The sequence below is a fragment of the Dromiciops gliroides genome, chromosome 3 (assembly GCF_019393635.1).
Source record: "Dromiciops gliroides isolate mDroGli1 chromosome 3, mDroGli1.pri, whole genome shotgun sequence".
Classification (NCBI taxonomy): Eukaryota; Metazoa; Chordata; class Mammalia; order Microbiotheria; family Microbiotheriidae; genus Dromiciops; species Dromiciops gliroides.
In genome coordinates this window covers 668,349,735-668,377,353 of record NC_057863.1, presented here as the reverse complement: position 1 = coordinate 668,377,353, position 27,619 = coordinate 668,349,735, and the positions used below count along the sequence as shown (strand labels likewise).

The 27,619-nt window shown below is 52.1% G+C and overlaps 1 protein-coding gene across 2 annotated transcripts; it reads left to right on the top strand.

Annotated features, from left to right (window-relative positions):
* The first annotated feature begins 8,342 nt into the window (after positions 1-8,342).
* Positions 8,343-25,965, top strand: LOC122749585 (zinc finger protein 497-like). 2 transcript variants are annotated; one of them, XM_043996018.1, is made up of 5 exons: positions 8,343-8,692; positions 8,937-9,045; positions 13,247-13,327; positions 14,134-16,147; positions 24,660-25,965. In XM_043996018.1, exons 1-4 carry the CDS (start codon positions 8,390-8,392, stop codon positions 15,723-15,725), a joined length of 2,085 nt encoding a protein of 694 aa, XP_043851953.1. In that variant the 5' UTR covers positions 8,343-8,389; the 3' UTR covers positions 15,726-16,147; positions 24,660-25,965. The 2 variants fall into 2 exon arrangements, with proteins under 2 accessions (XP_043851953.1, XP_043851954.1); XM_043996019.1 differs by lacking the exon at positions 24,660-25,965 and adding an exon at positions 18,641-18,737.
* Positions 25,966-27,619: the final 1,654 nt, after the last annotated feature.

Here is a 27,619-nt window from a genome sequence, read left to right as displayed (position 1 = left end):
CCTGAGTTCAAATCCAGCCTCAGACACTTGACACTTACTAGCTGTGTGACCCTGGGCAAGTCACTTAACCCCCATTGCCCAGCAAAAAAAAAAAAAAATCCTTTGCAGCCCTGCTGGGTGAGGGACATCTGAAGAGGGCTGCATGCCCATGCCACTTAGCTGGGCACCATGCTGTAGTTCTGGTTATTGCGGTGAAGGTCAGGCTGTGTTCTTGCCGCCCCCCCCCCCCCCCCCCGCCCAAGGCTGTGCCTGAGCCGGTCGGAAGAAGTGTTGAAGTTGCCCTCCATGCTCAGGACCCAGAAGAGCTGTGCCCCACAAGCACAGAGCGGGCAGCAGGCCGCATGAACAAATGCTCAGAAGCACTAATCATTGCTGAAGAACAGGAAGTCTTAGGAGAAACGCGAGACCACAAAGGCCCAGGCTAGGCCTACTTCCCTGCTGCCTACTGAAAGCCAGGGATGGAGGAGGGGTCCAAGAAGGTGGTGTCTGGGCTTCGGGACCATCCCAGGCCAGGGATGGAACGCCCCTCACCCGGGCAGGGGGGTGGGGGGCTCTGAGGTCATTCTGGCCAGAGAAGAGGGGGGCTGACGTACCAAGGCGGGGCCAGACGGGACAATGATGGGCCAGCGGGATGGATGGGGAGGAGGCCCTGCATCCCAAAGTCTGGGAATGACACCTGGACTTCCATGGGGAAGCACGGTGGAGGTGGAGACCTCTGGGTCCTGGAGTCTGAGACAGAAGATTGGGGGGGGGGCCCTTCCTGATGTGCTTCCCAAGTCTGAGAAGAGCTGATCTCAAGCATCTCAAAGCACCCCAAGAAAGATTAGGGGAAGTCACCATGTGCGGGCCTATTGTGCTCCAGATGGGGAAACAGGGTCCCGTCACCTCAGGCCTCCACCCTCCAGCTGTCTCGGGGGCCCGGCAGCCTAACTTCGCCCGCACTTCACTCGTTCCTTTACATGTCCCTCCCTTTCTCTCTTTTAGTTGGAACAGTGCAGAGTGCCAGGCTGGAGTCCCTGAAGCCCTGACTTCAAATCGGGCTGGCTGTGGGACCTTGGGTAAGTCGTGTGTGGGCTGCCTCGGTTTTCTCATCCGTAAAATGGAAATGATAACAAGGTCCAAAGCGTTTGGCACGTAGCAGGAGTTTATGAAATGCCGGTTCCCCTGCCTCCTTTATTCCTCATTCTTTCATTCCCTCTTTCATTTACTCGCTCAGCCATCTCTCTCATTCATTCCTAAAGGAGGGGGGAGGTCACGTTCCTCACAGAGTGCGCCAGGAAAGGGGGGGAGGCTAATCACGCAGACCCTCCCGTCTGTGGAGACTATGGGGGGGGGAGGGGAGGGGGAGCCTAAGTAGTCCCCAGGAAGGAAGCGAGACAAGGCCCTGGTGGGTCTGGGGCCGAGGACGCGACTAAGGAGAGAAATTTCTCTTGATTTCATTTCTCCTACTAGGACCAATTTGGATCCAGAATTAGGTCCAGAATGACAATTCGCACCCATGTGATTGCTAATAATTCGCTATTCTTGTATGAATAACTGCCTAGGGCAGATCATTAACAAGGTGATGAATGAACAGGTCTGCAGCAGAGCAGGGTGAGCTGTAAGGGAAGGCTCTAGGAATAGAATGAATGTGCTTGGCCTCAAAGAAAAGGTGAGAAAAAGTACCTCTTTCCCTTTGTGAGGGAAGGGAGTGGGGGGCTAAGGGGTGGAACACTACAGACATTGCCCCACTGGGGTGGGGATGTATTCAGAAGTAAAGTTGATGGAAAAATCACTCATATTAAGAAAAGCATTTTTAAAGGCAGGTTCTCTCCTGGCTAACCTTGCTTTTAGATTTTTTTTTTTTTGGTGAGGCAATTTGGGGTTAAGTGACTTGCCCAGGGTCACGCAGCTAGTAAGTGTCAAGTGTCTGAGGCCAGATTTGAACTCAGGTCCTCCTGGATCCAGGGCTGGTGCTTTATCTATTTCTCCACCTAGCTGTTCCCTCTAACCTTGCTTTTAGAAAGGGTGACTAAGCTGACAGATCAGAGAAATATCATTTTTCTAGATTTTAACAAAACTTTCTGAAAGCAGTTTGTGCTATTCATGTGCATAAGACAGAGAAATAGGGACTTGACAATGAAGCTAGATGGCCTAGTGGTTAGAGCGCTGGCCTAAGAGGGGGCCAGGAAAACCTAGGTTCAAATGCAACCTCATGCGCTTACTGGCCCGTGTGGCCCTGGACATTTCACTTCTGCTCAGTTTCCTCAGTTGTAGAGTGGGGACCATAATGGCGCCTGCCTTGCAGGGTTGTTGTAGTGGTCAAAGTACGTAACAACTTAGTACAGTGCCTGGCACATAGTAGATGCTTAATCAATGCTTCTTCCCTTCCAAGTCTGGGGGTGTGTGACTGAGAGAAGGGAAGACTCAGGGGCGGGGATTAGACACGCACAAATGGAGGAAAAGGAAGTGCATTAACTGCCTATGGCTTGCCAGGCCCTGTGCTAAGCATTTTACAAATACGATCTCATTCGATCCCCGAGACCACCCTGGGAGCTAGGAGCTGGTATTATCCCATTTTACAGTTGAGGAACCTGAGGCAGACAGAAGGTACATGACTTGCTCAGGGTCACACACATATAAGAAGTACCTAAGGCTGAATTTGAACTCAAGTCTTCCTGAATCCAGGTCCAGTGCTCTACCTACTGTGCTATTTTCTGGCTTGTCATGTCAGGTGCAAGCACTTGAGGTGCAGATTGAGCCATCACCCAAGTAGTACCCCATGGATGGGAGATACTGAGGCTTAGGAATGACGTGTGGCACCTCCTGAAACCGGTGCATAAATAGGTGATAAATTGATGGCAGATTCCTAGACACTGATACATTTAAAGATAGATGATGGATTTGTAGGCGATAAGTTGATGTCAGTCTTATCCACTCAGTCTCTGTCTCTCGTTTCTGACCCCTTTTCTCCACTGCCACAAGATGAGCAGTGGAACCTCAGACTCCTGTTTGGTCTCTCTGCTTCTAGCCCTCCTCAGAGCCACCAAAATAACCTTTCGCAGGCACAAACCAGACCATGTCCAGCTTTGTATGTCCCAAAGCCCCTTGGACGGCTCCTCTCTGCCTCTTTCCATTCACCGGGAGCCTCCTCTGGGAAGCTCTCCTTGTTGTTCATCAGTTGTTTGTGCTCTCTCTCCTGCCTCCATTGTTCTTCTGCTCTATTTTTCTTCCTCCCACTATACAGGTAAGCTCCTTGAAGGTAGGGACTTTATCTTTGCCTTGTACAGCTTAGCATCTGGAGATTGGAGAAGTGCTTGGTTTTTTTTGGTTTTTTTTTAGTGAGGCAATTGGGGTTAAGTGACTTGCCCAGGGTCACACAGCTACTAAGTGTTAAGTGTCTGAGGCCGGATTTGAACTCAGGTACTCCTGACTCCAGGGCCGGTGCTCTATCCATTGCGCCACCTAGCTGCCCCTGAAGTGCTTGTTAAGGAGCCAGGCTAAGGCAGGTACTGGCCATGGTGCTGAGATCAGCCATGCCGCCCAATGGGAACTCAGGGAGGGTGTGGCCATTCAGCACTTGGCTGCCAGGAGACTGAGTCAGGAAAAGGACTTCCCTATTTCACAGATGCTGAAACTGAGGCAGGAGACCTATTGAGCAGTGAGGGAAGGAGGCACCCCTAGGACCTGCACAGCCTCAGCCCCTCCACTGTCCAGCTCCCCCAATCTCTTTCTTCATAGGGAGTGGCAGGGTCAGGGTGGGAGGGAGCTGAGCAAACCTGTCATTCGTCAGTAAGTCAATAAGTATTTATTAACAGCCCACTATGTGCCAGGCACTGTGCTAAGTAAGTACTGGAGATACAAAGAAAGAAGGCAAAAGACAGTCCCTGCCCCAAGGATCTCCCAGTCTCATGAGGGAAGAGGGGCAAACAGATACAAATAAGATACAGGCTAAATGGGAGATGATTAAGAGAGGGAGGGAAGGCACTAGAATTAAGAGAGAATGGGAATGGCTTCCTGTACAAGGTAAGATTTTAGCTGGAAACCAGGGGAGCCAAGAGACAGAGATGAAGGGGAAGAGTGTTCTAGGTATGAGGGGAAGAGTGTTTGTTCTAGATGTGAGGGACAGCCAGCTCAAGAAAATGTCTGGAGTCTTGACATGAAGTGTCTTATGTGATGAGTTACAGCATAAAGGCCAATGTGGCTGGATTAAAGTGTGTGGGTGTGGGTGGGGGGGGTGGAGTTCAAAGTAGAAAGTATCAGAAGACTGGAAAGGTTGGGGTAGCTGTTAGATCATGAAGGGCTTTCAATGCCAAGCAGAGGATTTTGTGTTTGATCTATGGAAGTGATAGGGAGCTACGTTATAGAATAAGGGAGTGACAGGATTACTCCTGTGCTTTAGGAAAATCCCTTTGGTGACTGGATGGAGGGTGTGCCAGCGTGAAGAGAGACTTGAGGCAGGCAGGACTGCCATCTGCCCCCCTAGCTATTGCTACTAGTGATGAAACATCTACTTCTGCTTCACTGACTACACTAAAGCCTTTGGCTATATAGATCAAGAGTGATGCAAGTCCTCAAAGAGATGGGAGTATCGGATCAGCCTACTTTCTTTTGAGGAACCTGTATTCGGGCCAAGAAACAACAGTTAGAGTTGAACATAGAACAACTGATAGGTTTAAGGTTGGAAAAGGCGTATGACCAGGTTGCATGTTGTCACTTTATTGATTTAACTTATATGCAGTGTAATCCTTTGGAATGCCAGCCTGGACCAATCAGAAACTGAAATTACCATTGCTGGGAGAAATAGCGGCAATCTCAGATATGAAGAGGACACCACTCTGGTGGCAGAAGGGGACAAATGGAGAAGGCTCAATGAGGCTCAGAGGACCAAAGAGAAAAATGTAAAAGCTGGCCTGAAGCTTAAGATAAAAAACAACTCAGATCTTGGCAAGTGATCTCACCACTTCCTGGCAAAGAAGAAATGGAAGAAGAAATGGAAGCAGTGTCAGATTTTCTATTCTTAGGCTCAAAAATCCCTGCAGATGATAACTAGTTATGTAGGCTCCTTGGAAGGAAGTCTATGGCACATGAAAATGCAGAGACGTCACCTTCTTGACCTGCCATATGGTCAAAACTATGGTTTTTCCAGTAGAGAGCTGAACTATGAAGAAAGCTGAGCACCACAGAATTTGTTATGGGCCCAGAGCACCCCAGAAGTTCTCTGGGGACACATCAAAGAACCTTCTCCTTGAGAAGCTAAACCAAAGGACAGACACACCTAAAGAGATAAATGGAACCAGATTGGACTGAGCTTGCTTCGGGACCTCCACCCTTCATTCTAGTCTCCCTCAACCCTGGGGAGATAAGATTAGGTGTGGCTGCTTCCTTTGTGTCCTGAGGAGAGAGATGGCTTGAGAGATCTGCAGCCACCCCTCACCCAACTCCTCCAGCCACCACAAGTGGGGGATGGTCCTCCCTCACTAAGGGAACTTTCCACAGTCAGATGGTCACCCCAATCAGTTCTCTATAAAAGTATCTGCCTGTCTCCTGCTCGAAGAGATTGGTATCTCAGAGCCACTCTCTGTGCCATGCCTTTCTCCCCATGAGAAGTCCAAGGATTTCTTTCATGGTTTCCCTTCCTTTCCCCTGCCCTAAATAAATTCCTATCTTATTCTAATTGCTTTTGTGTGCAAAGAGGGTGTAATTCTTTAAAGAGGAATTACCAAGGACCGCAAACCCCTAACCCCTACTCCTACCCCTACCACTAACCCCTATCCCTTTCCCTAACCCTCTACCCCATTTTCCCCATGACAAATTTTTGCTTTTGAGGAGTCCAGGGTGACTCCTAGGTTGTGAGCCTGGGGGATCAGGAGGATGGGGCTGCCCTCCACCATAACAGGGAAGGCAGGAGTGGGGAGAGTTTAGGGAGAAAGAGTATGAGGTGAGATTTGGACATGTTGAGTTTAAGATGTCTGCTGGACATCCAATGGGAGATGTCCGAAAAGCAGTAGGAGATGTGAGAGTGGAGGTCAGCAGAGAGCCTGGGGCAAGAACAGTAGATTTGAGAATCATCAGCATAAAGATGGTCATTCAAACCATCCCCAAGTCAAGTCCCCATGTCCATCTGCCTGGCCGGTGTTTGGAGTGAGATGTCCTGTAGGCATGTCCAGGTAAGTGTGTCCAAGACCGTACAACTTATCTTTTCCTACAAATCCTCCCCATACCTCCCTGTCCTGTTACTGGATGTAACTCATCATCTTCTTTTCCTAACCCTTGAACCCTTTACATCCAGTCAGTTGCCAGATCTTGTCATTTAATAGCCTGTTGACTGTTAATCCTATTCACAAGCATGTCAAGGTGGGACCCCATAATGTCACGATGTGGGATAGATTTAGGGTCAAACTGATCCTGAGGGGCTGCTAGGTGGTGCAGTGGATAAAGCACTGGCCCTGGAGTCAGGAGTACCTGAGTTCAAATCTGGCCTCAGACACTTAACACTTACAAGCTGTGTGACCCTGGGCAAGTCACTTAACCCCAATTGCCTCACTAAAAAAAAAAAAAAACAACCCCAAAAAACTGATCCTGAGTTGTTCCAACTCAGTGACTCAGCTTCCCAAGTTTTATTGCAATACTGTGAGTGATCACAGGGAGAGCACTATTGAGGTATCTCCCCAATAGGGAAAGGAAAGACAGTTCTATTTATAGTCTGGATAAAATGATTATCAGTTTCATTATAATATTCTCCACCTTTGGGAGGTACAGGGGAGGGCTTATCCTAATTTGGAGTTCCTGGAGTCCTAAGCCAACCCCCAGGCGGGAACCTTTTTCAGTGGAGGTGTGTTTTGGGGGTTTACAGGTCCTAAGGCGAATCTGGGGACAAATTTGGCCTTTTCTGCCCATGTCTCTTTCTCATTCCCATGGCTAGTTTCAAAATATAATCACTTTTCTTTATAATTTCTATAGCCTTGTCGTTTTAGTCCAAGGTCATCATGGTCTCTCTACCTCTGTTCCCGTTATGGACACTGATTTCTGTGGGTACAAAAACCTAGTACAAATTATCCATTAACTGGGATCTGACTCCCTTTTAGAGCTAATATCTGAATTAGAGCTTGGGTCTTGGGTTTTTCTTTCTTTGGGGGGGGGGCGCGGTTCTATTAACCCTTTTTTCCTCCTACATCAAGAGCCACTCCCTAATTGTTAAATAATGAGATGAACAAGCAGTTGTCAGAAGCAGAAACCCACACTTTCAAGAATCACATGAAAAAATGCTCCAAATCACTAGTGAGGAGAGAAATACTAACTAAAACAATATGTAAGAAAAGGAAAAACTGGACAGAAGCTGGAGGGAATGTAGTGAACAGGGACAGTCATGCATTGTTGGTGGAGCTGAGAATGGGTCCATCATAGAACAATGGGCAACAGTGCCCAGCAGCGCCTCTACTCTGCCAGGAAGATGAGAGGAAGAAAAAGGATGTCCACTGTGGAGAGAAGCCTTTTAGTGGTGGCAAAGAATTGGACCCGAAGGGGATGCCGGTGGAGGAAAAGGAGCAGGGGATGCTCTTTGGCTGTCTGGCCGGCCTGCCGGGAAGGAGGGGGAGGGGGCTCCACTTCTCGGTTTTCTGAATTGTTCACAAGGGCCGAGCTAAGGGATGTCTGGAGGAACCAACAAGAGCCTCTGTTTGGAAGAAAGTCCTGAGTGTCTTGAGGTCAGAGGCCCCGGGCCTCGCTGACCTCTCCCAGGTGAACTACAGCGGCTGCCGAGGGCGGCGGTCCTTGGGAGGAGAAGCAGAAGCCCGAAGCTGGGCTGGGGAGGCCCTGCCAAGCATCTATTAAGCGCCTGCTGTGTGCCCGGGCCCAGAGCCTCACCGACACCCTGGGAGGGAGGGGCGGCTACAGTCCCATTTTACAGAGGGGGAAACCGAGGCTACCAATCTCTTAACCAGCATCTAGGGGCCAGGCCGAGGCCCCGAACCTAGCCCGCAATCTGAGGACGGACTTGAGCCCGGGTCTCTCCCGAGGGCGAAGCGGGCTCAGACACCCTTGGGTGGATAGGGCCGGTGGCGGCGGCAGGAAAAGGTGGGCGCGCCTCGTCTTCCCAGAAGCCCCCGCACTAGGCCTGGGGAATCCAAGGCGTTCGGTCCTCCCGGCGGCCCAGAGCGGCCCAGGCTGGAGGGGAGAGGGGAGGAGGAGGCGGGAGCCGGAAGCGACGTCACCTGGAGGCGGGGCGCAGCGGAGCGACCTCCGGGCGGCGCGGGAGAGGAAAAGCGGGGCGGGGCGGGGCGGGGCGGGGGCGGGGGAGGGGTCGGAGGTCCCTTCGCGTCTCGGTCCCCGCGGGTGCCTCTGGCCCCGCCCCCGCCCCGCCCCGATCCCCGCCCCCTCTCCGCCCTTCTCCGCGTCCGCCAGGGGCAGCATGTCCGCGGGGCCCCGGGATGCCCCCGGCCGGCCCGGCCCCGAGGCCCGCCGCCGGCGCTTCCGGGCCTTCCGCTACGAGGAGGCGGCGGGCCCCCGCGAGGCGCTGGGGCTGCTGCGGGCGCTCTGCCGGGACTGGCTGCGGCCCGAGGTCCACACCAAGGAGCAGATGCTGGAGCTGCTGGTGCTGGAGCAGTTCGTGAGCGCCCTGCCCGCCGACATCCAGGCCTGGGTGCGGGGCCGCCGGCCCGAGAGCGGGGAGGAGGCCGTGCGCCTGCTGGAGGGGCTGCGGCCCGGGGCCCAGGTGCGGGGGGGGGGGGTCGGGGGGGGAGGGGTCCGGGGAGGGAGGGGGTGATGGAGGGGAGGGGTCCGGGGACGGGGGGAGTGATGGGGGGGAGGGGCCCGGGGGCGGGGGAGGGGGGGGCTGATGCTGGAAGGGGAGGGGCCCAGCTGGGGGGTATGGTGGGGGAGGGGCTGGGGGCGGGGTGGAGTCCACCCTCTGCCGCCTTGGGGACCCCCGCCTCACATCCCTGCTCCTTTGGCTCCAGGTGCTGCAGGCAGAGGAGGCCCCTGAGGCGCTCCAGCCAGACCCCAGGGTCAGCGGGAAGGGTCTGGAAGCCCCCAGGCCGCTGGGCCATCTCCTCGGATGCCCACCAGGTACTTATGTCACTCCCTGCCTTTGGCCAGTCAGTCGGGAGCCCCAGCCTCCCCTGCTCCTTCCCAGAGCACCTACTGTGCGCCAGGGACTGTGCCAAGTGCTTTAGAGTTGAGGAAACTGAGGCAGAACAGTGATTGGCTCAGGGTTACATGGCTAGAAGTACCCGAGGCTGGATTGGAACTCAGGTCTTCTTGATATGGGGCTCAGCACTCTGGGTACTGCCTCATAGTAGGTGCTTAACCGAGGATTGACTGACTGACAGACGGTCCTGTAGATGCCCAGTGCAGACCCTCCTCGCCAGACCTCTCCTGCAGCTGGCTCATGCAAACTTTGAGGTCCCCTGGGACCCCAGCCCCATCTTCTTGGGGCCGACACCCAGGCCTCACTCCTCCTGGATTGAAGGTTCGGCGTGCATCCTTCTCCAGTTTCATCTCATTTGATTCAGACCAATGCTGTGTCTCCCATGATCCTTTAGGATCCTGGTGGTCATCCATGTCAGGGAGAAAGCAGACTCCTGGGGGGCCACCCCCCGCAGACCTTGGACATCTTGGCACCAGATCTGTCAATTGCTCATGCCTGGCTGCTCATGCCCTGCCCCACGCTCCCTGCCCCTCATCCTGTACCTCTGGTCGGTGTGTCTCCCCAGGCCAGACTGGAGGCTCACCAGCACAGGGATGTCTGGCTTCTCTGCAGGCCCCCACTGACCAGCTTGGGTGTGGTCAGACAGGCACAGCAGCCCTCTCTGCACCCCCTGGCCTGTGAGGCAGCCAGATGCAGGGGTCCTGGGAACAAAGCGGGTGCTTCCCAGGGGCCACCCTCCCCATCCAAGGGCTCTTGGCCGGCCTCAGAGACAGCGGGTCAGCAGCGAACGCTGGGGGCTGTGAGGAAGAGCAGGCCCCACCCATCACCCTTCTTGAGATCATTTGTTTTTTTTTTTTTCTTTTTTTTTTGCAGGGCAATGAGGGTTAAGTGACTTGCCCAGGGTCACACAGCTAGTAAGTGTCAAGTGTCTGAGGCTGGCTTTGAACTCAGGTCCTCCTGAATCCAGGGCCAGTGCTTTATCCACTGCGCCACCTAGCTGCCCCCACCCATCACCCTTCTTGTCCCCAGCCACACTTGGCAGGGAGCGCTCTCTGGGAGGGTGCGGCCGGTTCTTTCAGGACCCCTGGGTCTGGGTCACCAAGGCCCAGCCCCTCCTCCTGCTGCCGCATGAGAGCCTTTCTCAGGCCTGGCTCCAGGGAGCCCATTGCCCATGTGTGTCAGGGTGAGGCCACCCGTTACTGCTACCCTCCACCCCAGGCTTAGGTCCTCCTTGGACCACCAAGACCCCCGGCTCCTCAGCCTTCCTTGGGAACCTCTCCTGACACCGTTTCTGCTGACTGTGCCAAGCTCTCTGCCCAGCTTGGCATCCCTCTTCTCCCACTGCATCCACAGCTGTTCCTTCACACAGTCGCATCTCTCTTTTCTTTCTGCCTTGAGAATGTCTCTCTTCCCTTTGGGGCCAACTTCTCCTGGTGCACAGTGGCATCCCACCCCTTCCTCAGAGCCCAAGCCCAGGGGGCTTCCCTCCCCTAGCAAGGGCAGAGTCACTCCCCACCCCCCCACCCCCGGAGTCCCAACATTTCTATCCCAGTAACCAATTCCTCCTTTCCTTTCTTTTTTTGTTTGTTTTTGGGGGTTTTTTTGCGAGTCAATGAGGGTTAAGTGACTTGCCCAAGGTCACACAGCTAGTAAGTGTCAAGTGTCTGAGGTAGGTCAGATTTGAACTCAGGACCTCCTGAATCCAGGGCCCGTGCTTTATCCACTGCACCACCTAGCTGCCCCTTGTTGGTTCTTCTACCAAGAAATCACTGCTCTGTTTTTGGCAGAGAGAGTTGGGGGAAAGGGGGACAGAAGGAAGGAGGCTTGGGAAAGAAGAAAGAGATGGATGAGGGGGAAAAGGGGGGGAGAGGGAAGGGGAGAGAGAAGGGAGAGAAAGATGGGGAGGGGGAAGGGAGAGGAGAGAGATGAGGGGAAAGGGGGAGAGGAGTGAGAAACAATGGGGCAGCTTGGTGGCACAGTGGATAAAGCACTGACCCTGGATTCAGGAGGACCTGAGTTCAAATTTGGCTTCAGACACTTGACATTCACTAGCTGTGTGACCCTGGGCAAGTCACTTAATCCTCATTGCCCAGCCAAAAGAAAAAGGGGGGGGACTTCTGATTAAGGGGCAGCTAGGTGGCACAGTGGATCGAGCACTGGCTATAGAGTCAGGAGGACCTGAGTTCAAATCTGGCCTCAGACATGTAACACTTACTAGCTATGTGACCCTGGGCAAGTCACTTAACCGTCATTGCCCTGCAAAAAAAAGTAGTGTAGTGAATAGAGCACCGGCCCTGGAGTCAGGAGGACCTGAGTTCAAATCCAGCCTCAGACACTTAACACTTACTAGTTGTGTGACCCAGGGCAAGTCACTTAACCCCAACTGCCTCACCAAAAAAAAAAAAGCCGGTCACTTCTTTCCCCTCCTCGCACCATTCCCCAGATGGAGTCTCTTCTCTCAGGGCATAGCTTTCCCCTTCTCAGCCCACCCCAGGCCAGAGTCCCATCACAGCTTCTGGTCATGAGATGCTCAGTTCTGCTCCCTCATCACCTAAATTTGGTCATTTGTATTCAGATAGGAGAAGCCTGGAGTTTTGTTGCTTGTGCCTCTTTTGGGATGTGGTTCCTGTCTACTTGTGGGTGTCTCTGCTGCTGTCCACCCTCCGTGGTTACTACATCATATACTCTAGTGGCCTTTTTTCTTTAAGAAGGGATGTTAGAAGTGAAAATCGGCTCCTCTGGCAAATACCAGAAGTGTTGGTGAAGTGCCTACTGTGTGCCAAAGACCAAGGAGGCAGCAGGCCTCACTCCTGGACCCCCAGGTCCTATGTACATATCAACACCAAAAAGGGGACACAAGCAGGGAGGGGTTAGGAAAGACCACAGTGAAGGTGGTGCCTTGGACCAAGAAAGGGATGCTGGGAGGAATTCATGTGCTGTGTGAGGCCTGGCCAGGAACCTGTCCTCCCCGTTGTGATGTTGGAAAAACTGCTTCCCCCATTTCCTTGTGAGGCCTTTCTTTGGCAAAACTTAGCCCTCAGCAGCCAGGAGCTATTGGTTAGGCAGCCTGCTCTTGATCTTTTTTTTTTTTTTTTTTTGGTGGGGCAGTGAGGGTTAAGTCACTTGCCCAGAGTCACACAGCTAGTGTCAAGTGTCTGAGGCCAGATTTGAACTCAGGTCCTCCTGAATTCAGGGCCGGTGCTTTATCCACTGCACCACCTAGCTGCCCCCAGGCAGCCCGCTCTTAACACGCCAGCAGGGATAATTGTACTAAACTGCCTTTAATACAGATTTTCTCCTGTCTGGGAAAGGAGTCTCACAGGGTGGGTGTCACTTGCCATTCCCACGTATACTGGGGCTCCACCTTGTCACCTAACCTCCTTTTGATTCCCAGGAGCCCCAGGCCCAGTCTAGGTGTAGACATGCCCTGAGTGAGAGTCCTCCCTCCTGATCTGTAAGGCTGTGGCTGATGAAAAATGCTGCCCCAAACTGAGGAGAGAGCTGGGGCTTAGTGCTACGCCCACCTCATGTGGCCATGACCAGGATGTTCTGGTTTCACAGGTTACTTGGAAATACTGACCCCGAAGAGATTAAGGAGACCTGGCAGGGACACAGGCAAGGGCTCTCCTAACCTCGCTCTGTCTGGGATGACTGGAGTTGATGTGTTTGCAGGAAGTGGGGTGGCCCAGGGGGCCAAGGAGAAGGAGACAGTTGGCAGATGGCTAGCTGGTGGTCATCACCCCCTCCCAGTAGGCCTTGCCCATCAGGCGAGTGTTGGACACAGCCTCACCAGCTCAGGCCATTGTAGGGTTCGTTAATAGTACTGTGGGATGGAGAGAGCCCCATTCTGCTCTGATCTCTGCTGTTCACTCCACTGACTTCAGTGGCCTTTGGATTAGCCTCCCTCTCCTGCTCCTTTGCTTCCTGCAGGCCATTGGGTCAGCTCTGGGTTGAGTTCTCAGATGCCTCTGAGCCTCTGTGTCCACACTTGTACAATGGGTATATTCCTGCTTGCTCTAGCCATAATCTTCTACAGCTCCAAAATCCTGCATTCCCATCCCACTGTTGGGAAGAAAGCAAAAGCAAGTCATTATGTTGTCTTTTAAATCTCATTTCCAGTTTCCAAATCTGATGTGATCACCAGTCTGGAAGAAGGGGACAAGCTGGGGACTCTGGACCCACCTCGAAACAGGAGTACAGGTGGGTGAGGGAGGAAAGACCAAAGGAAGTGGGGGAGGCCACCTCTATGGGGCCACTGGTGGGGGTCACAGTGGATTCAGGCAGGGATAGAATACCATTGCTTGGTCTTCCCCAGCACCAGGGGCTGTTATTTCTTACCAGCTGTGTTGGTCTCTTGCCCCCTCTCTCCTTTCTTAGTGTTATCTTTTTGAGGGTAGGGATTGTTTCCCTTTTGATTTTGTGTCCTCAGCCTATCCTAGTCTGATAGCCCAAGTGAACCTTCTTCCCAATCCCAACATTTTCACCCATTCCCTCTTATGTACCTTGAATTCCTACATCTCAGTATTTTCCTCTGTTGTGGATCCCTGGCAGACCACTCTTTCCTCTCATAGCCATCCCCTGCCTTAGTGAAGCAAGGATGCCCATCATCACCTCTGTTATTTAATATTGTACTAGAAATGTTGGCTATAGCAATAAGAGAAGAAAAAGAAATGAAAGGAATTAGGATAGGTAACGGGGAAACAAGACTATCACTCTTTGCAGATGATACGATGTTACACTTAGAAAATCCTAGAGAAGCAATTAAAAAGCTACTTGAAATGATTAACAACTTTAGCAAAGTTGCAGGATACAAAATAAATCCACATAAATCATCAGCATTTCTACATATTACCAACAATATCCATCAACAACAGATAGAGAAATTCCATTTAAAATAACTGGCTGAAAAAACCCCGAACAGTTTGGGCAGTCCAGCTGACACAACAGCCGAGGCTGACAGTATTTTGGACTAAGGAGATATTGACAGTTTGTGTTTATAATTTCAGATTGTGAGACTGAGGTCAAGGACCAGAAGTGGGTTCCCAAGCAGGAAATGTCTGAAGAAGGAGAATCAGAAGGGGCAATGTCAGAAGCTTCCCAGGCATTGGAATATGGAGAAGCCTGGGATTATATGGGCGGGTCAGAGAGGCAGCTGGGGATCTTCACAGAGGAGAAACTGAAGAAATCCCCTTCTTCAGAAAGAGATTTCAGGAAGAGTTCCACAGTAGACCAGAAAAAGATAGAGCAGACATGTGCCAAACTTGGACAGAATGTCAATGTGGACCTAGATCTAGTTCCCCGGAAAAGAGTTCCCTCAGGAGCCAGACCCCATATTTGTGACCTGTGCAATCTTAGCTTCAAGCTCAGTGCAGAGCTAATTAAGCACCAGAAGATCCACGTAGGAGAGAAACCCTGTAAATGTAATGAGTGTGGTAAAGTGTTCAGCCAAAGTTCCTACCTTCTCCAACACCAGAGAGTTCACACTGGAGAGAAGCCATATCAGTGCAACGAATGTGGAAAAGCATTTGCTTGGAGCTCAAACCTTATTCAGCACCAGAGAATTCACACTGGAGAAAAACCATATGAATGTAATGAGTGTGGGAAGGCCTTTAGGGCGCATTCACAGCTTATTCATCATCAAAAAATTCATACTGGAGAGAAGCCCTATCAGTGTAATGAATGTGGGAAATCCTTTGGCAGGAGCACAACTCTTATTCAACACCAGAGAATTCACACTGGAGAGAAGCCCTATCAGTGTAATGAATGTGGGAAATCCTTTAACTGGAACTCAAACTTTATTGAACACCAGAGAATTCACACTGGAGAAAGACCTCACGAATGTAATGAATGTGGCAAGGCCTTCAGTCAGAGCTCAAACTTAATTGAACATCTAAAAATTCACACAGGAGAAAAGCCCCATGAATGTAATCAGTGTGGGAAATCATTCATGAGGAGCTCAGGCCTTAGACAACATCAGAGGATTCATACAGGAGAGAAACCCTATCCTTGTAATGAGTGTGGGAAGACCTTCAGGGAGAGCTCACAACTCATTCAGCACCAGAGAATCCATACTGGAGAGAGACCCTTTGAATGTCATGAGTGTGGAAAAGCCTTCATCTTGATCTCAAATCTTACAGAACACCAGAGAATTCACACTGGAGAGAAACCTCATGAATGTCATGAGTGTGGAAAAGCCTTTAGTCAAAGGTCAAACCTCATTAGCCACCAGAGAATACACACTGGAGAAAAACCCTATGAGTGCAGTGAGTGTGGAAAAACTTTCAAGGGGAGCTCTGGCCTTGTTCACCACCAGAGAATTCACACTGGTGAGAGGCCCTATGAATGTAATGAATGTGGTAAAACCTTCCGAGGGAGCTCAGAACTGAGACAGCACCAGAGACTTCATTCTGGGGAAAAGCCTTATGTATGTAATGAGTGTGGCAAAGCCTTTGTTCGGAACTCTGAGCTCATCAGCCACCAGCGAATTCATACTGGAGAGAGACCCTATAAATGTGGTGTGTGTGGCAAGCCCTTCAGTCATCGCTCCAACCTTAATGAACACCAGAAAAGACACATGGGGTTTAAGGTGAAGCCGTGATCCTGAAAACTGCCTGGAAACATGAGTTGTGGCTGAGGACAAAGGAAGGGCTGCAGAGAGGGAGGCAGGCAGGGTTACTTCATGGTGGTATACAAGTGGGGAAAGCCCCAGCCCCTCAGGGGGTCATAGGGTGTGAGGCCCCCACTAATTCAGGAACATTTGTAGTTGTGCAACTCCCACACAAGAGAAGCGTGTATAAACCTAGTGTGAAGGTACCAGTGAATATCAGATGTGGCTCTCCCTTGATGGCAGCTATGGGGCTGAATGTGTGTGTAGGGGTCACTCCTTATGCAGGGGTAGACAAGTGGCCCCAGGTCAATAAAGCCATGTCTGCACAACACTGGAGCAAATGATTTCCTTACCCTGAGCTCCCCTCTGAAGATCTGCACGTCCATCGGCAGCCACCGACATGTCTTCCACAGGTAAGTTTCCACCATGGACCTGGTGTTCAAGCCAGCACCTGAAGCCCTGCTCCAGAGAAGCCTGCCTTATCCATTGCTCTCTCAGACTAGCTTTTTCTCTCTCCCATCACCAGCAGCATCAACACCCTCTTCCTCCATATCTTCCCCCATACCAGCCAGGTTCCAAGCCCTTCCATTCCATTGGTCTCAAAGTCCAGACCTGGGTTTAGGCCACAACTGAATCCCAAGCTTTGTGTTACTGATCCCAACACTTTCCTTCTGAGCCTCAGGGGCTTCATGAAGGAACGAATTAAGCACATAACTGTGTATAAATTTAGGGGACAAAAGCAAAAATAGCCTCTAGGCCTGGGAGCCTACATTCTAATGGAGGCCACACTGATGAAAGTCCCAGGGATGGTGACTAGGAGTGATACTTTCATTCTAGGAACAATGGCAGAGGTTTGATTGAGGTTCTGGGTTCCAGAACTGGGTGTGGGAGGGTAGGCAGTTGGCAAGAAAGCATATCTGTCTGTGGCAGCAGAGCCAAAGTAGGGAGTGAAGGTGGCAGGATGTGGCCCTGGGTTCTTAACCTTAAGTTTTTTTGGATAATTATTTCTATATAATTGGCTGCTTTTGTAATTTTGTGCAGTTAAATAGATGGTCCTTAGGCTTCCTCGGCCTAGTAAACAAGCATTGACTGGCACCTCTTCTGGGCCAGCTCCTGTGAAGTGACTTGCAGACTTGGGGTGAAGGTGACAAGCAGACAGCTCGGTAGAAGGCAGCTCTAGAGGGCTAAATGAGAGCCCCACGGAGGGAAGGCCCGAAGATGAAGGCGACTCCCTTTTCCCTGGCTGCAATGGGCTACCCCTGGGCCACACAGCCTCACAAGCTTGAGAGGATCCAGTATGGTCAAACCCTGTTCTCATCACCCACCTCCAGAGGCTCAGGGTTCCTTTCCCTCCCTCCATTCCAAGAGCCACTGGGGAACAAGCTCAGGGGAGGGGACTTTGCTAACCATGTGTATTTAAGGAGTGGAGTTAGGATTTGAATCCAGGGCCCCTAATTCCAAGGGTTTCTATTAATGGTAACTGACATACCTCCTTAAAGTAAGTGTTCATGGTGCTTTCTGTGAGTAGGAACTACAGATTATCCCCATTTTACAGATAAAACAGGCTCAGGGGAGGTGACTTCCCATGGTTGGTAAGTCCCATTATGCCAACAGCCTCTCTCCCAACTCGGCCTCTTCCAGGATCTGGAATATATTGTATTAGACTGGGAGTGGGCTGTGATGGGGACATAGGCCTGGAAAACCTTTGTGGAAGGGGAACAGGTAAGATTGAAGCCCCAGTTTAGCTCTGGAACTCCTCTCCCTGCCAAGTAAGAGCCATCTGCCCCTCAGCCCCTTGCTTTTATCTCACTCCCCTCGTCCCCACTTTGCATCATTCAATTGCCACAAGCCCTTCTTGCATATAGATACTTCATGCTTGTGGAGCCTCACCTCTGGCCTGGCCAGAACAGACCCCAAGGCTTTTCTAGAAGGACCCGCAGGTGCATTCTTCCTTTGGCTTGAGGCAGTTCAAGGATGCCCAGTTAGCTCATACCCCATCCCTCTCACTAGCGCTGGGATTCAAAGTTGAGTCAAGTGACTGTCAAGTATGTAGTGTGTCCTGGGCCCTGGGGACGTGAAGCCATTCCTACCTTCAGGGAACTTTACATCTTGATATAAGTCTACAGAATCAATTCGAGGGAGCTCAGGAGGGAGGGGACACTAGCACTTGGAGGTATCGGGAAGGACTTCCTGGGAAGATGGGCCTCAGTCTTGAAGTTAAGTGAGAGGCATCTGTGCAGATGGAGACGACCAGCTGCTCTTTCCCTCCTTGTCTCCTCTGGAGCCCATGTCACCTGCCAGGTTTGATTCCCCTCTCCTCATCCAGCGCCTCTGACATGGCCCTGGCTCCCCTCCAGGGGTCCCTGACTCCTCTTCAGTTGCCTCTGCTGGACCTTTGTGGGGCCACACCCACTAACCCCAGTGTTCTCCAAGGTGCTTTCCGGCCTTCTAGCCTCACTGGCTCCCATCATTCCCGCCTCTGGACAAGCAGTCTGAGCCCTGAGCCACAGGCCCGTAATTCTGCTGCTTTTTGGACATCTCAGACTGGATGCCCCAGAGGCATCGCAGCCTAAAGTCTATCTCTAGATAAGGGTCTCCCCTGCTCTCTACTCTCACCTGCCATCTTGGTGCAGGGCTTCCTCACCTTTCCCCTGTACTCTTGTCAGAGCTTCCTGCCTGGTCTTTGCCTCTCCACTCTGATCCACTGTCCACATAGCTAAAGCGATTTCCTTAATGTGCAGGTCCAAGCAGGTCATCCCCCTACTCAGTAAACTCCAGGGGACCACTATGGCCTTCAGAATCTGACACAACACCCTGTTGGGAGCTCAGGGCCCTTCCTAGCCTGACCCTAGGATCTTGCCAGGCTTTTCATGCCTTCTCTCTTCCCCACTGTGGACTCTGCACAGCGTCCCCAGATGGACACTCGCCGTCTCCACTCTCCACTGCTCTACCTCCACCTTCTGGTTCCCCTGACTTCCTTCAAGACTTCATCCAGATCATCCCCTTCTGAGGTGACCACCTATCTCTGTGTAACCTGAGTTTCTAGCTATCTGCATGTCGTTGTCTTCCCCTTTAGGACAGGAGGGCCCCTACCCTCACGCCTTGTTGGTACAGTTCTCATCTACCTCCTCCCCGTCTGACCCCACCCACAGCCGCTAGCACACAGTAGGCCCTCTGTGTAAATGTCTCTGGCTTGCCTCAGCCCCATGGCCTATAGCACCTCCACCTCACCCAGGGCTGGTCGTACAGCTGCTTTCATCTCCATTCCCCAGTGTTGGCCTCTTCTCCCTGGGCCATTAGCCCTGCCTGCTCTGGTTTTATTCTCCTCCCTCACGTTCGTGGCCTTTGGCTTTCTTGTACCTAGCACAGTGCCTGGTGCCCAGTAAATGTTTGCTACCTGACAGTCTGCCTTTTACTCCTGAATCCTGTGGGCCCCCCACCTGCCGCAGCTCATTGCTTGCCACTCCCCCACCCCTCTCCTAGTCCCTCACGTTGCAAACTGGATGACCCAAGTTTCTCCTCAAGCCTCCTGTGTGGTCTCCCCCTACCCCCCTGCTAAGGGCCCTGACTCCTGCATTACTATGGAAGTGGCGGGCTCCCGAGATCTCTGGTGCCCCCCATCACCATGGCCCCATTTTAGCATTTTGGAAGCATCTCCTCTGTGTCAGGGTCTATGGGTGCAAGGAATGCTGCTGTCGTTGGTCCTTCGTTCCCAAAGAGGACCATGCCATTAGGAGGTGATGTCATGACTGGCACTGAATTGGATTTTAGGGAGGGTGTGCAAGGTCACCAGCCTCACTCCTCCAGAGCCATCTGGGTCCAGTGGCAAGATAGCCATCAGGACAACTGGAAATGGCCCCAGAGGTTTAAGGCAATTGGGGTGAAGTGACTTGCCCAGGGTCGCATATCTAATAAGTGTCTGAGGTGAGATTTGAACTTAGGTCCTCCCAACTTTAGGGCTAGTGCTCTATGCACTGGCTTCCCTATCTGGAGCATTTGTGGAGGAAGAGGGGAGCCTTCTTGGCAAAACAGCCCCCTATGTTTGTGCCCCTACACCCACCTTTTCAGTTTCTTCTGGGATGTCACCCCTGCTCATTGTCCCCATCCAGTCCTCAGTCTCTCTGGGTCAGGGGCTGCTTCCCCACTGCCACCAGCATCCCCACATCTTCCCTGGCTAGAGAAGCCCTGGCTTGATCCTGGGGTGCTGAGTTCCTGCAGGTCTCCTCCCAGGAAGCCATCCCCACTGTGGCCTCTGCTTGCCCTCTCCTCAGCCCTCTGCAGCGTGGTGCATGTCCCTGTTCCCCAAGGTCGCTCAATCTCTCAGCGGCCAAAGGGGGCGGGGCGGGGGGGGGCATGAGCTCACTTTTCTCTTGGTCTGTTGCCACTGCAGCTTGGGCTGTAACAGCCCCTCCTGGGGCTGTCTCACAAATAGGATGGGGGCAGTCCAGATCAGGGAATGACCTGAGAAGGCCCTGAAAACTGGATAATAGCTGGGGCTCAGCAAGTGAGCCTGAAGGGTGGAATCCTTGGGAAGATGACCCCCTCAGGCCAGTTCTTGTATTTTTGTTTTTGTTTGCTGGGCAATGAGGGTTAAGTGACTTGCCCAGGGTCACACAGCTAGTAAGTATCAAGTGTCTGAGGTTGGATTTGAACTCAGATCCTCCTGAATCCAGGGCTGGTCCTTTACCGCTGCGCCACCTAGCTGCCCCCCTCAGGCCAGTTCTTGAGCCAGGAAGGGGAGTGTGTGCAACCTCTTGGGTTTCACTCCCCTAGTAGAGCAGGGGGTTGGCTGCAATTGATAGGTCAGTCAAGAAGCAGTTATTAAATATTTACTGTATACTTGGTGCTGTCACAATCCCTGCTCTCAAACTTGCATTCTATTGTGAAAGTAGCCAGGTACATATGAAAGTGGGGTGTCTGAGGAAGTCATTGGAATTAGGGTTGGTCACCGCCCCCATCTCAGTCATAGGCCTCAGACTAAGTGTGGGAAGTCTTGGAAGGCCACTGGGGCACTGACATGATGCCAGGCAGGAAGTCCCTTACAGTTGGCCCCATGTCCAAAACAAAAGGACATGTGAGGTATGGGAGAGGCCTCCCTGTCCAGCTCTCCTTCCCCGGTAGCTGGGCTAGAGGAAGAACTTGCAAGTTCTCAAGGGCTTTCCCATCCTGCAGCCACTGGCCTGGTGGCCTTCCCAGGTTAGCAGATACTATGTGTATCATGGGAGCTGAGGGCAGACTGGAACCCACAAAGAAACCACACTCTGCCTAATGGGAGCTAAGTGCCCAAGCAGCCCGTGAAGGGGGGACACCTGGGAGTTGTGGCCCCTTTGCCACAAGTGCTGAGATTTAGGCCCTGTCCCCTTTCCCTACCCAACCCAGAGTTTAGGTCCTGGTGGGCTAGTGACTTAGACTCTGGGGGAAGCATGTTGGCCTTACAAGGCTGCCCTAGTAACTTGTTCAGTCATTTGTAGTCGTGTCCAACTCTTTGTGATTCCATTTGGGTGTGGTCTGCCATTTCCTTTCCAGCTAAGGAAACTGAGGCAAACAGGGTGAAGTAACTTGCCCAGGGTCACACAGCTAGTAAGGGTCTGAGGCCAGATTTGAACTCAGGAAGATGAGGCTTCCTGAGTCTAGGCGCAGTATGGTATCCACTGCACCACCTAGCTGCCCACCTTAGTAACTATCTTCTCAAAACTACTTATTAAGAAGTTGCTTATTCCTGGCTGATTAGGGTGATTCCCAAGCACACCAATCATGGCTTAAGCTGGTGGCATTAGAGGAAGAAGCCTGGAGAATGAGGCAAGAATGGCCTTCTATGGGCTGCATGTAAAAGAGGCACACAGCGTATATGTATGGTCATTGGAAAGGGGAGGCAGCTAGGGAAGGGAGAATGAGGGGAACCATGAGGCTGAGCTAGCAAGGAGGGACAGTGTCCCAGGTAGTTCCTACAGAGGAATGGAAATTCTTTCTGGTATCGTCATCAAAGGTGTCGACATGGAAGATGGAGTGTCACGTTGGCCAGTGGAGGGAGAGCAGTAAAGTATAAGAAGATTGGAGATGTCAGGGAGAGGCAGATCACGAACAAGGCAGATCCAAACAAGATTTTGTATTCGCTTCTGCAGATGATAGGGAGCCACTGGAGTTTAAGGAGTAGGAGGGTGACAAGGTCAGACCTGCATTTTAGGAAATCACTTCAGAGGCTGAATGGAGGATAGATTGGAGTAAGGAGAGACTTGAAGCAGGCCGACCCCCCCAGCAGTTCTTGCCATAGTCGAGGCGTGAAATGATAAGGCTGGGGGCAGTGTCAGAGGAGAGAAGGGGGCATATTGGAGAGATGCTGCAGAGGTGACATGGACCAGAGATGCTGCAGAGGTGACATGGACCAGAGATGTTGCAGAGGTGACATGGACCAGAGATGCTGCAGAGGTGACATGGACCAGAGATGCTGCAGAGGTGAAATGGACCAGAGATGCTGCAGAGGTGACATGGACCAGAGATGCTGCGGAGGCAAGACCAGAGATGCTGCAGAGGTGACATGGACCAGAGATGCTGCAGAGGCAAGACCAGAGATGCTGCAGAGGTGACATGGACCAGAGATGCTGCAGAGGTGACATGGACCAGAGATGCTGCAGAGGTGACATGGACCAGAGATGCTGCAGAGGTGAAATGGACCAGAGATGCTGCAGAGGTGACATGGACCAGAGATGCTGCAGAGGTGACATGGACCAGAGATGCTGCAGAGGTGAAATGGACCAGAGATGCTGCAGAGGCAAGACCAGAGATGCTGCAGAGGTGACATGGACCAGAGATGCTGCAGAGGTGACATGGACCAGAGATGCTGCAGAGGTGACATGGACCAGAGATGCTGCAGAGGTGACATGGACCAGAGATGCTGCAGAGGTGAAATGGACCAGAGATGCTGCAGAGGTGACATGGACCAGAGATGCTGCAGAGGTGACATGGACCAGAGATGCTGCAGAGGTGACATGGACCAGAGATGCTGCAGAGGTGACATGGACCAGAGATGCTGCAGAGGTGACATGGACCAGAGATGCTGCAGAGGTGAAAACAACAAGCCTTGGTACCATATTGGATCTGGGGAGTGAGAGAAGGAGGAGTTCAGGATGACTCCCAGCTTGAGAGCCTGAGGCCCTGGGAGGATGGGGGTGGAAAGAGAAGGTAGGGGCAGGGGAGGGTTGTGAGGAGAGTGAGTTCTGTTTTGGACATGTTGAGTTTAAGATGTCTGAAAGAAAGACAGTTGGAGATGGAGGCCTGGAGTTCAGAAGAGACACCGGGGCTAGATTATAACTGTTGAAGAAATGATAATAGTAATAATAACAATAATAGCATTAATCATGATGATAGCATTTACATAGCATTTTAAGGCTTGAAAAGTGCTTTATCTCACCTATAGAGGTAGATGTAATTATTTTCTCCATTTTGTAGATGAGGAAACTGAGGCAGACAGAGGATAAGTGACTTACCCACAGTAATGCAGCTGTTAAGTATTTGAGGTCAGATTTGTGCTCAGGTCTTATGGACTTCAAGTCCAGCTCTCTGTACACTCTCACTTATGGATCAATGATCATTGGAACTATGGGAGCTTTTGTGAGAGTACAGGACTGGGCCTTAGGGAACACTGCTGGTGAGTGAGTATGTCCTGGAGGAGGGTCCAGCGAAGGAGACAGAAGGAGCAGTCAGAGAGGGAAGAGGAGAACTGGGTGGGGAGAGGGGTATCCTGAAAACCTGGAGAGAAGGAGCATCCAGGAGGACAGTGAGTGACCAATCGTGTCCAGGGCTGCAGAGGTTGAGGAGGATGCAGACTGAGAAAAGGCCACTGGACGTGACCACCAAGAGAGCACTGGGGACTGGAGAGGAATCATGAGGTCAGAAGCCAGATGCTAAGGGGTTAAGAAGAGAGTGAGGGGAAAGAAGGTAGAACCACCAGTTGTATTCCAGTAAGGGGAGAGGAGAGGTCGGGAAGGACCTGGGCATGTCTGTGGGCAGCAGAGAAGCAGGCAGGAGACGGATGGGGCATCTTCTGGAGGGCACAGGAGGCAGTGGTGTCAGGGCTGCTTGCAGCAGGGTTGGCCTCAGCCAGAAGGGCCCCTTCTTTATCACGAAAGCATTGAGTGCAGAGATGGGAGTCACAGGGTCAGAGGCTGAGGATCAGAGGGCCCTAAGAGGCCTCTATCCAAACCCCTCTGGTACCAGGAGCACAGGCATTCTGTCCAAGGACCTCTGGCTGGTGAGTATGGTGATTTGAACCCAAGTCTTCTGGTTGCCCCCATAGTCGCGTCAAAGGTTTTCTTAGCTATATTTGAGCATCATATTTGAGCTAAGTTGTCATCTGCTCCAACCCCTTCAATTACCAAAAAAAAATGAAGCAGAGGTGCCGAGATGTCCCATTCCTCAGTGTCCCAAGTGAGTTAGAGATGGAAGGGCCCATCACCTCCTCTTACAAGTGAGGCTCCCCCCCAGGGCCAGGAAGCAGCAGAGCTGAACACCCCCCTTCTCCCCATCCCGATTCTCTGAGTTCCCATCCCCTCCCCAAGCCCTCTCCTCCTTCCTGGGCTTTGCTTGTGACTCTTGGTCTGAATGTGCCTCCCCTAACCCTCCAGACCACACCCAGAGCCCCAGGGGAGGTGTAGCCAGGGCTCATCTCCACCTTGACTCTCCTGAGACCTATGACATAGCCAGGCTGGCCTCCTCTGTGTTCTGTGTGGTGTCAGTCCCCAGTTTCTGGCCACACAGACTGTGTGGCCGGGAACAGGCACAGGCTTCTGACTGCTCCCTGTGTGACTATGGAAGGGCTTCTTACAGGCTACTGAGTGGGGCATCTTTTCTGGGTGGAGGAGGAATGGCCCGGGGCCTGCCTGACGTCACACCATTGTTGATTTTTGTCTATTTCTGTCCTGATCCTAGGCAAATGATCCCACAAGTCCATTGCAGTCTGCTGGTCACTGGAGCAGCGGGAGTGACAAGGAGGCAGGTCTGACAAGGGGCCTGCTTGACCCAGACCCTCAGGAGGAGTGACCATCACCCATCACCCTTTGTGATGGTGCAAGGATGCATGGCAGCTTTGAGTCTGGGCCTGTCTACCAGGGACGTGTGGATTTGTGGAGGGTAGTGCCCTGCTTACATCTCAGTAAGCACACCTTTGTAAAAGCTAATGGGTGCTAGCTGGTTCATGCGTGTGGAGGTGATGCTCTGCTCCCAGCCCCTCAGGGTTACCCCTGGCGCTCTGAAGGGAGCAAGAGGCTTGCTCTGGGGACCCGACCCCTCAGTCAGAGTGAGCCCAGGGCCGGTATGTGCATGAGGAGGTCCCTGAGAGTTGGCTTTCATTGGGGCTGGATGGCAAGTGGCTTTCACTGCCCCCTTCTAACTCAGGAGCTCAGCAAGGGCCTGGCTCTGATCATATCTAAATTTTCCATCTTTCCCAGCCCCCAGCATGTGGCTTTATACCCAGAAGGTGCTTAATAAATGGCTAGCCATTCAGCATTCAGTGAGCATTGGGCAAATTAATGGATGTGGCACCTACTGTGTGCTGAGCCCTATGTGGTATCCACAGTAGGTAGACATGATTTGGAATTTGAAGGCCCAGGTTTGGGCCTTCGCTCTCCCAGCCTGGTGCCTCCTCATAAAATGGGCCAGTTTCCTCTGCCAAGGAGAGTTATGTGGGCCAAACTGAAGCAGCCAGCCCAGAGGTGAGCAAGGAGATGTAAGAGAGCCTCAGGTGAATTCGAGGCCCTGAACCCAGTTTAACTACAGCCTCGGGTCCTGAGAGAACCTGAGCCAAGCTTGGGAAATAGTAGGCAGTGTGCCCCAGGTGTAAGCCACCATCCGGTCCAGAGAAGAGGAGAGACTAAGGTGCACAGAAGGAAGGAAGTCACAGAGCGGGCTGCAAGACCAGGGTCTCAGCCAGCACAGCCCCAGATGGCAGGCCAGTGCGTGAGGTGGCCCCCAATAGGTCATGCCAGACTAACCTTCTTTTGACAGTACTACTCATCTGGTCATCAGTGGAATGGGTCAGATGGGTCTGCTCAGAGTTCAGGGGTTTGACAGAAGATAGATAGATAGGGGCTAGACTATGTGGCAGAGAGAGACATCTCACACACACATATTACACTCATACTGTCACATATACACATATATCACATGCACATATCACATACCCTCACACCTATATCATACATACACTCTCATACATATATCACACATTCACATCACATACCCTCACACCTATATCACACACTCTCCCATATATATCACATACCCTCACACCTATATTACACACACACACTCTCACACATGTCACACACATCACACTCACACACATCTACACACGCACAAATATCTCACACATACACCCACATATATCACACACCCTCACACCTAAATCTCACACACATATATCACACATCCTCACACCTATATCACACACACAAAAACATCACATCCATACACACATGTATCCCACTCCCTCACACCTATGTCACACTCACAGTCACATACAATCACACATATCACATCACACATACACATACACATATATCTCACACACATATTTATCACACACCCTCATACCTATATCACACACACTCTCACATATATATCACATGCACACTCTCACATACATACTCATGTATGCGAGGTGGGGTGGAAGGCTTTCTCTCAATGATCAGGCCCAGCTCACAGGTGCCAGTGCTATAGATTGATGTCTCTGGAATCTGGCTCATCCATCTCCAAAGGAAGGAGGGTGTGTCCCCCTGGGGCAGTGAAGGGTCATGGCTGGGCACTTTCTCCCTTTTCCCCTACGGGAATCGAGTGCCGATCTTTTCTACTGTCTGCCCCTTGAATATCGGTATTGTAGCACTGTGATATATGATATGGGGGATCTAGGCTACTTTCCCTAATCACTCTTATTTGGGGGGGGGGGACTTTTGCAGGGCAATGAGAGTTAAGTGACTTGCCCAGGGTCACACAGCTAGTAAGTGTCAAGTGTCTGAGGCCAGATTTGAACTCAGGTCCTCCTGAATCCAGGCCCTGTGTTTTTATCCACTGCTCCACCCAGCTGCCCCTCCCTGATCACTCTTAAGGGGGAGGGTAGCCCAATGCCAACCGGCCCCAAATCATCTTCTAACCTGAGGGTGACCAGAGCTCAACAGAGCAGGCTAGACCCAGGTGAATCAGGAATTAATCAGGAGGTTTAATTTCAAAGTGAGGGAAATGGCTTGCAAACAAGGAGGGTCAGACACGTGTGCCGGGGCCACCCCTAGTGGGGACTGCTAGACCCTGATAATGAGGGGTGGCAGCAACAATGAGAAGCATTTGCTTCATAGCAGGGCTATGCTTGTCCCAGCTCAGAGAACACCTGCTGCTGGTCAGAGGAGAGGGTGAGGTCATGCAGAGGGTGGACACAAAGGATTGTTGTCCTGCCAAACTCAGGGCACAGCCTGCTCACTGGCCTTAGCTCCCACCATCTTGTCAAGGGGCAGGTTACAAAGGGCTTTGAACACCACAGGAGGAAACAGGGAGCCACTGGAGGTTCTTGGGGGTGGGGGTGACATGGTTAAACAGAGAAGGGCTTGGAGTGGGGGGAGACTTGAGGCAGGGAGGCCTATCCCCAACCCCAGGAGCCATCGCTGAAGTCCAGGGTTGGGGCTGTAGCCAAGGAGGGGGGAGATGCTGCCGAGGTGAAATTGACAGGGCTGGGGGGCGGGTGTCCAGGGTGGAGGACGGCAATAGGGAACTAGAAGGTGGAGAGGCATGAGGGAAAGGTAACGAGTTCGATTTCAGACACTGTGACACTGGATTAGCCGGGTGAGGAGAGAGGTGGTCATGCCAGCCATGGGAGGCACCGAGGGGTGGAGGGTAGAGGGAGG

Excerpts from the sequence above, each read along its gene's own strand:
- LOC122749585 (XM_043996018.1), top strand. The coding sequence starts at position 8,390 with ATGTCCGCGGGGCCCCGGGATGCCCCCGGCCGGCCCGGCCCCGAGGCC. Across the intron at positions 9,046-13,246 it reads TCTCCTCGGATGCCCACCAG|TTTCCAAATCTGATGTGATC; the intron begins GTACTTATGTCA and ends TCTCATTTCCAG. Across the intron at positions 13,328-14,133 it reads ACCTCGAAACAGGAGTACAG|ATTGTGAGACTGAGGTCAAG; the intron begins GTGGGTGAGGGA and ends TTATAATTTCAG.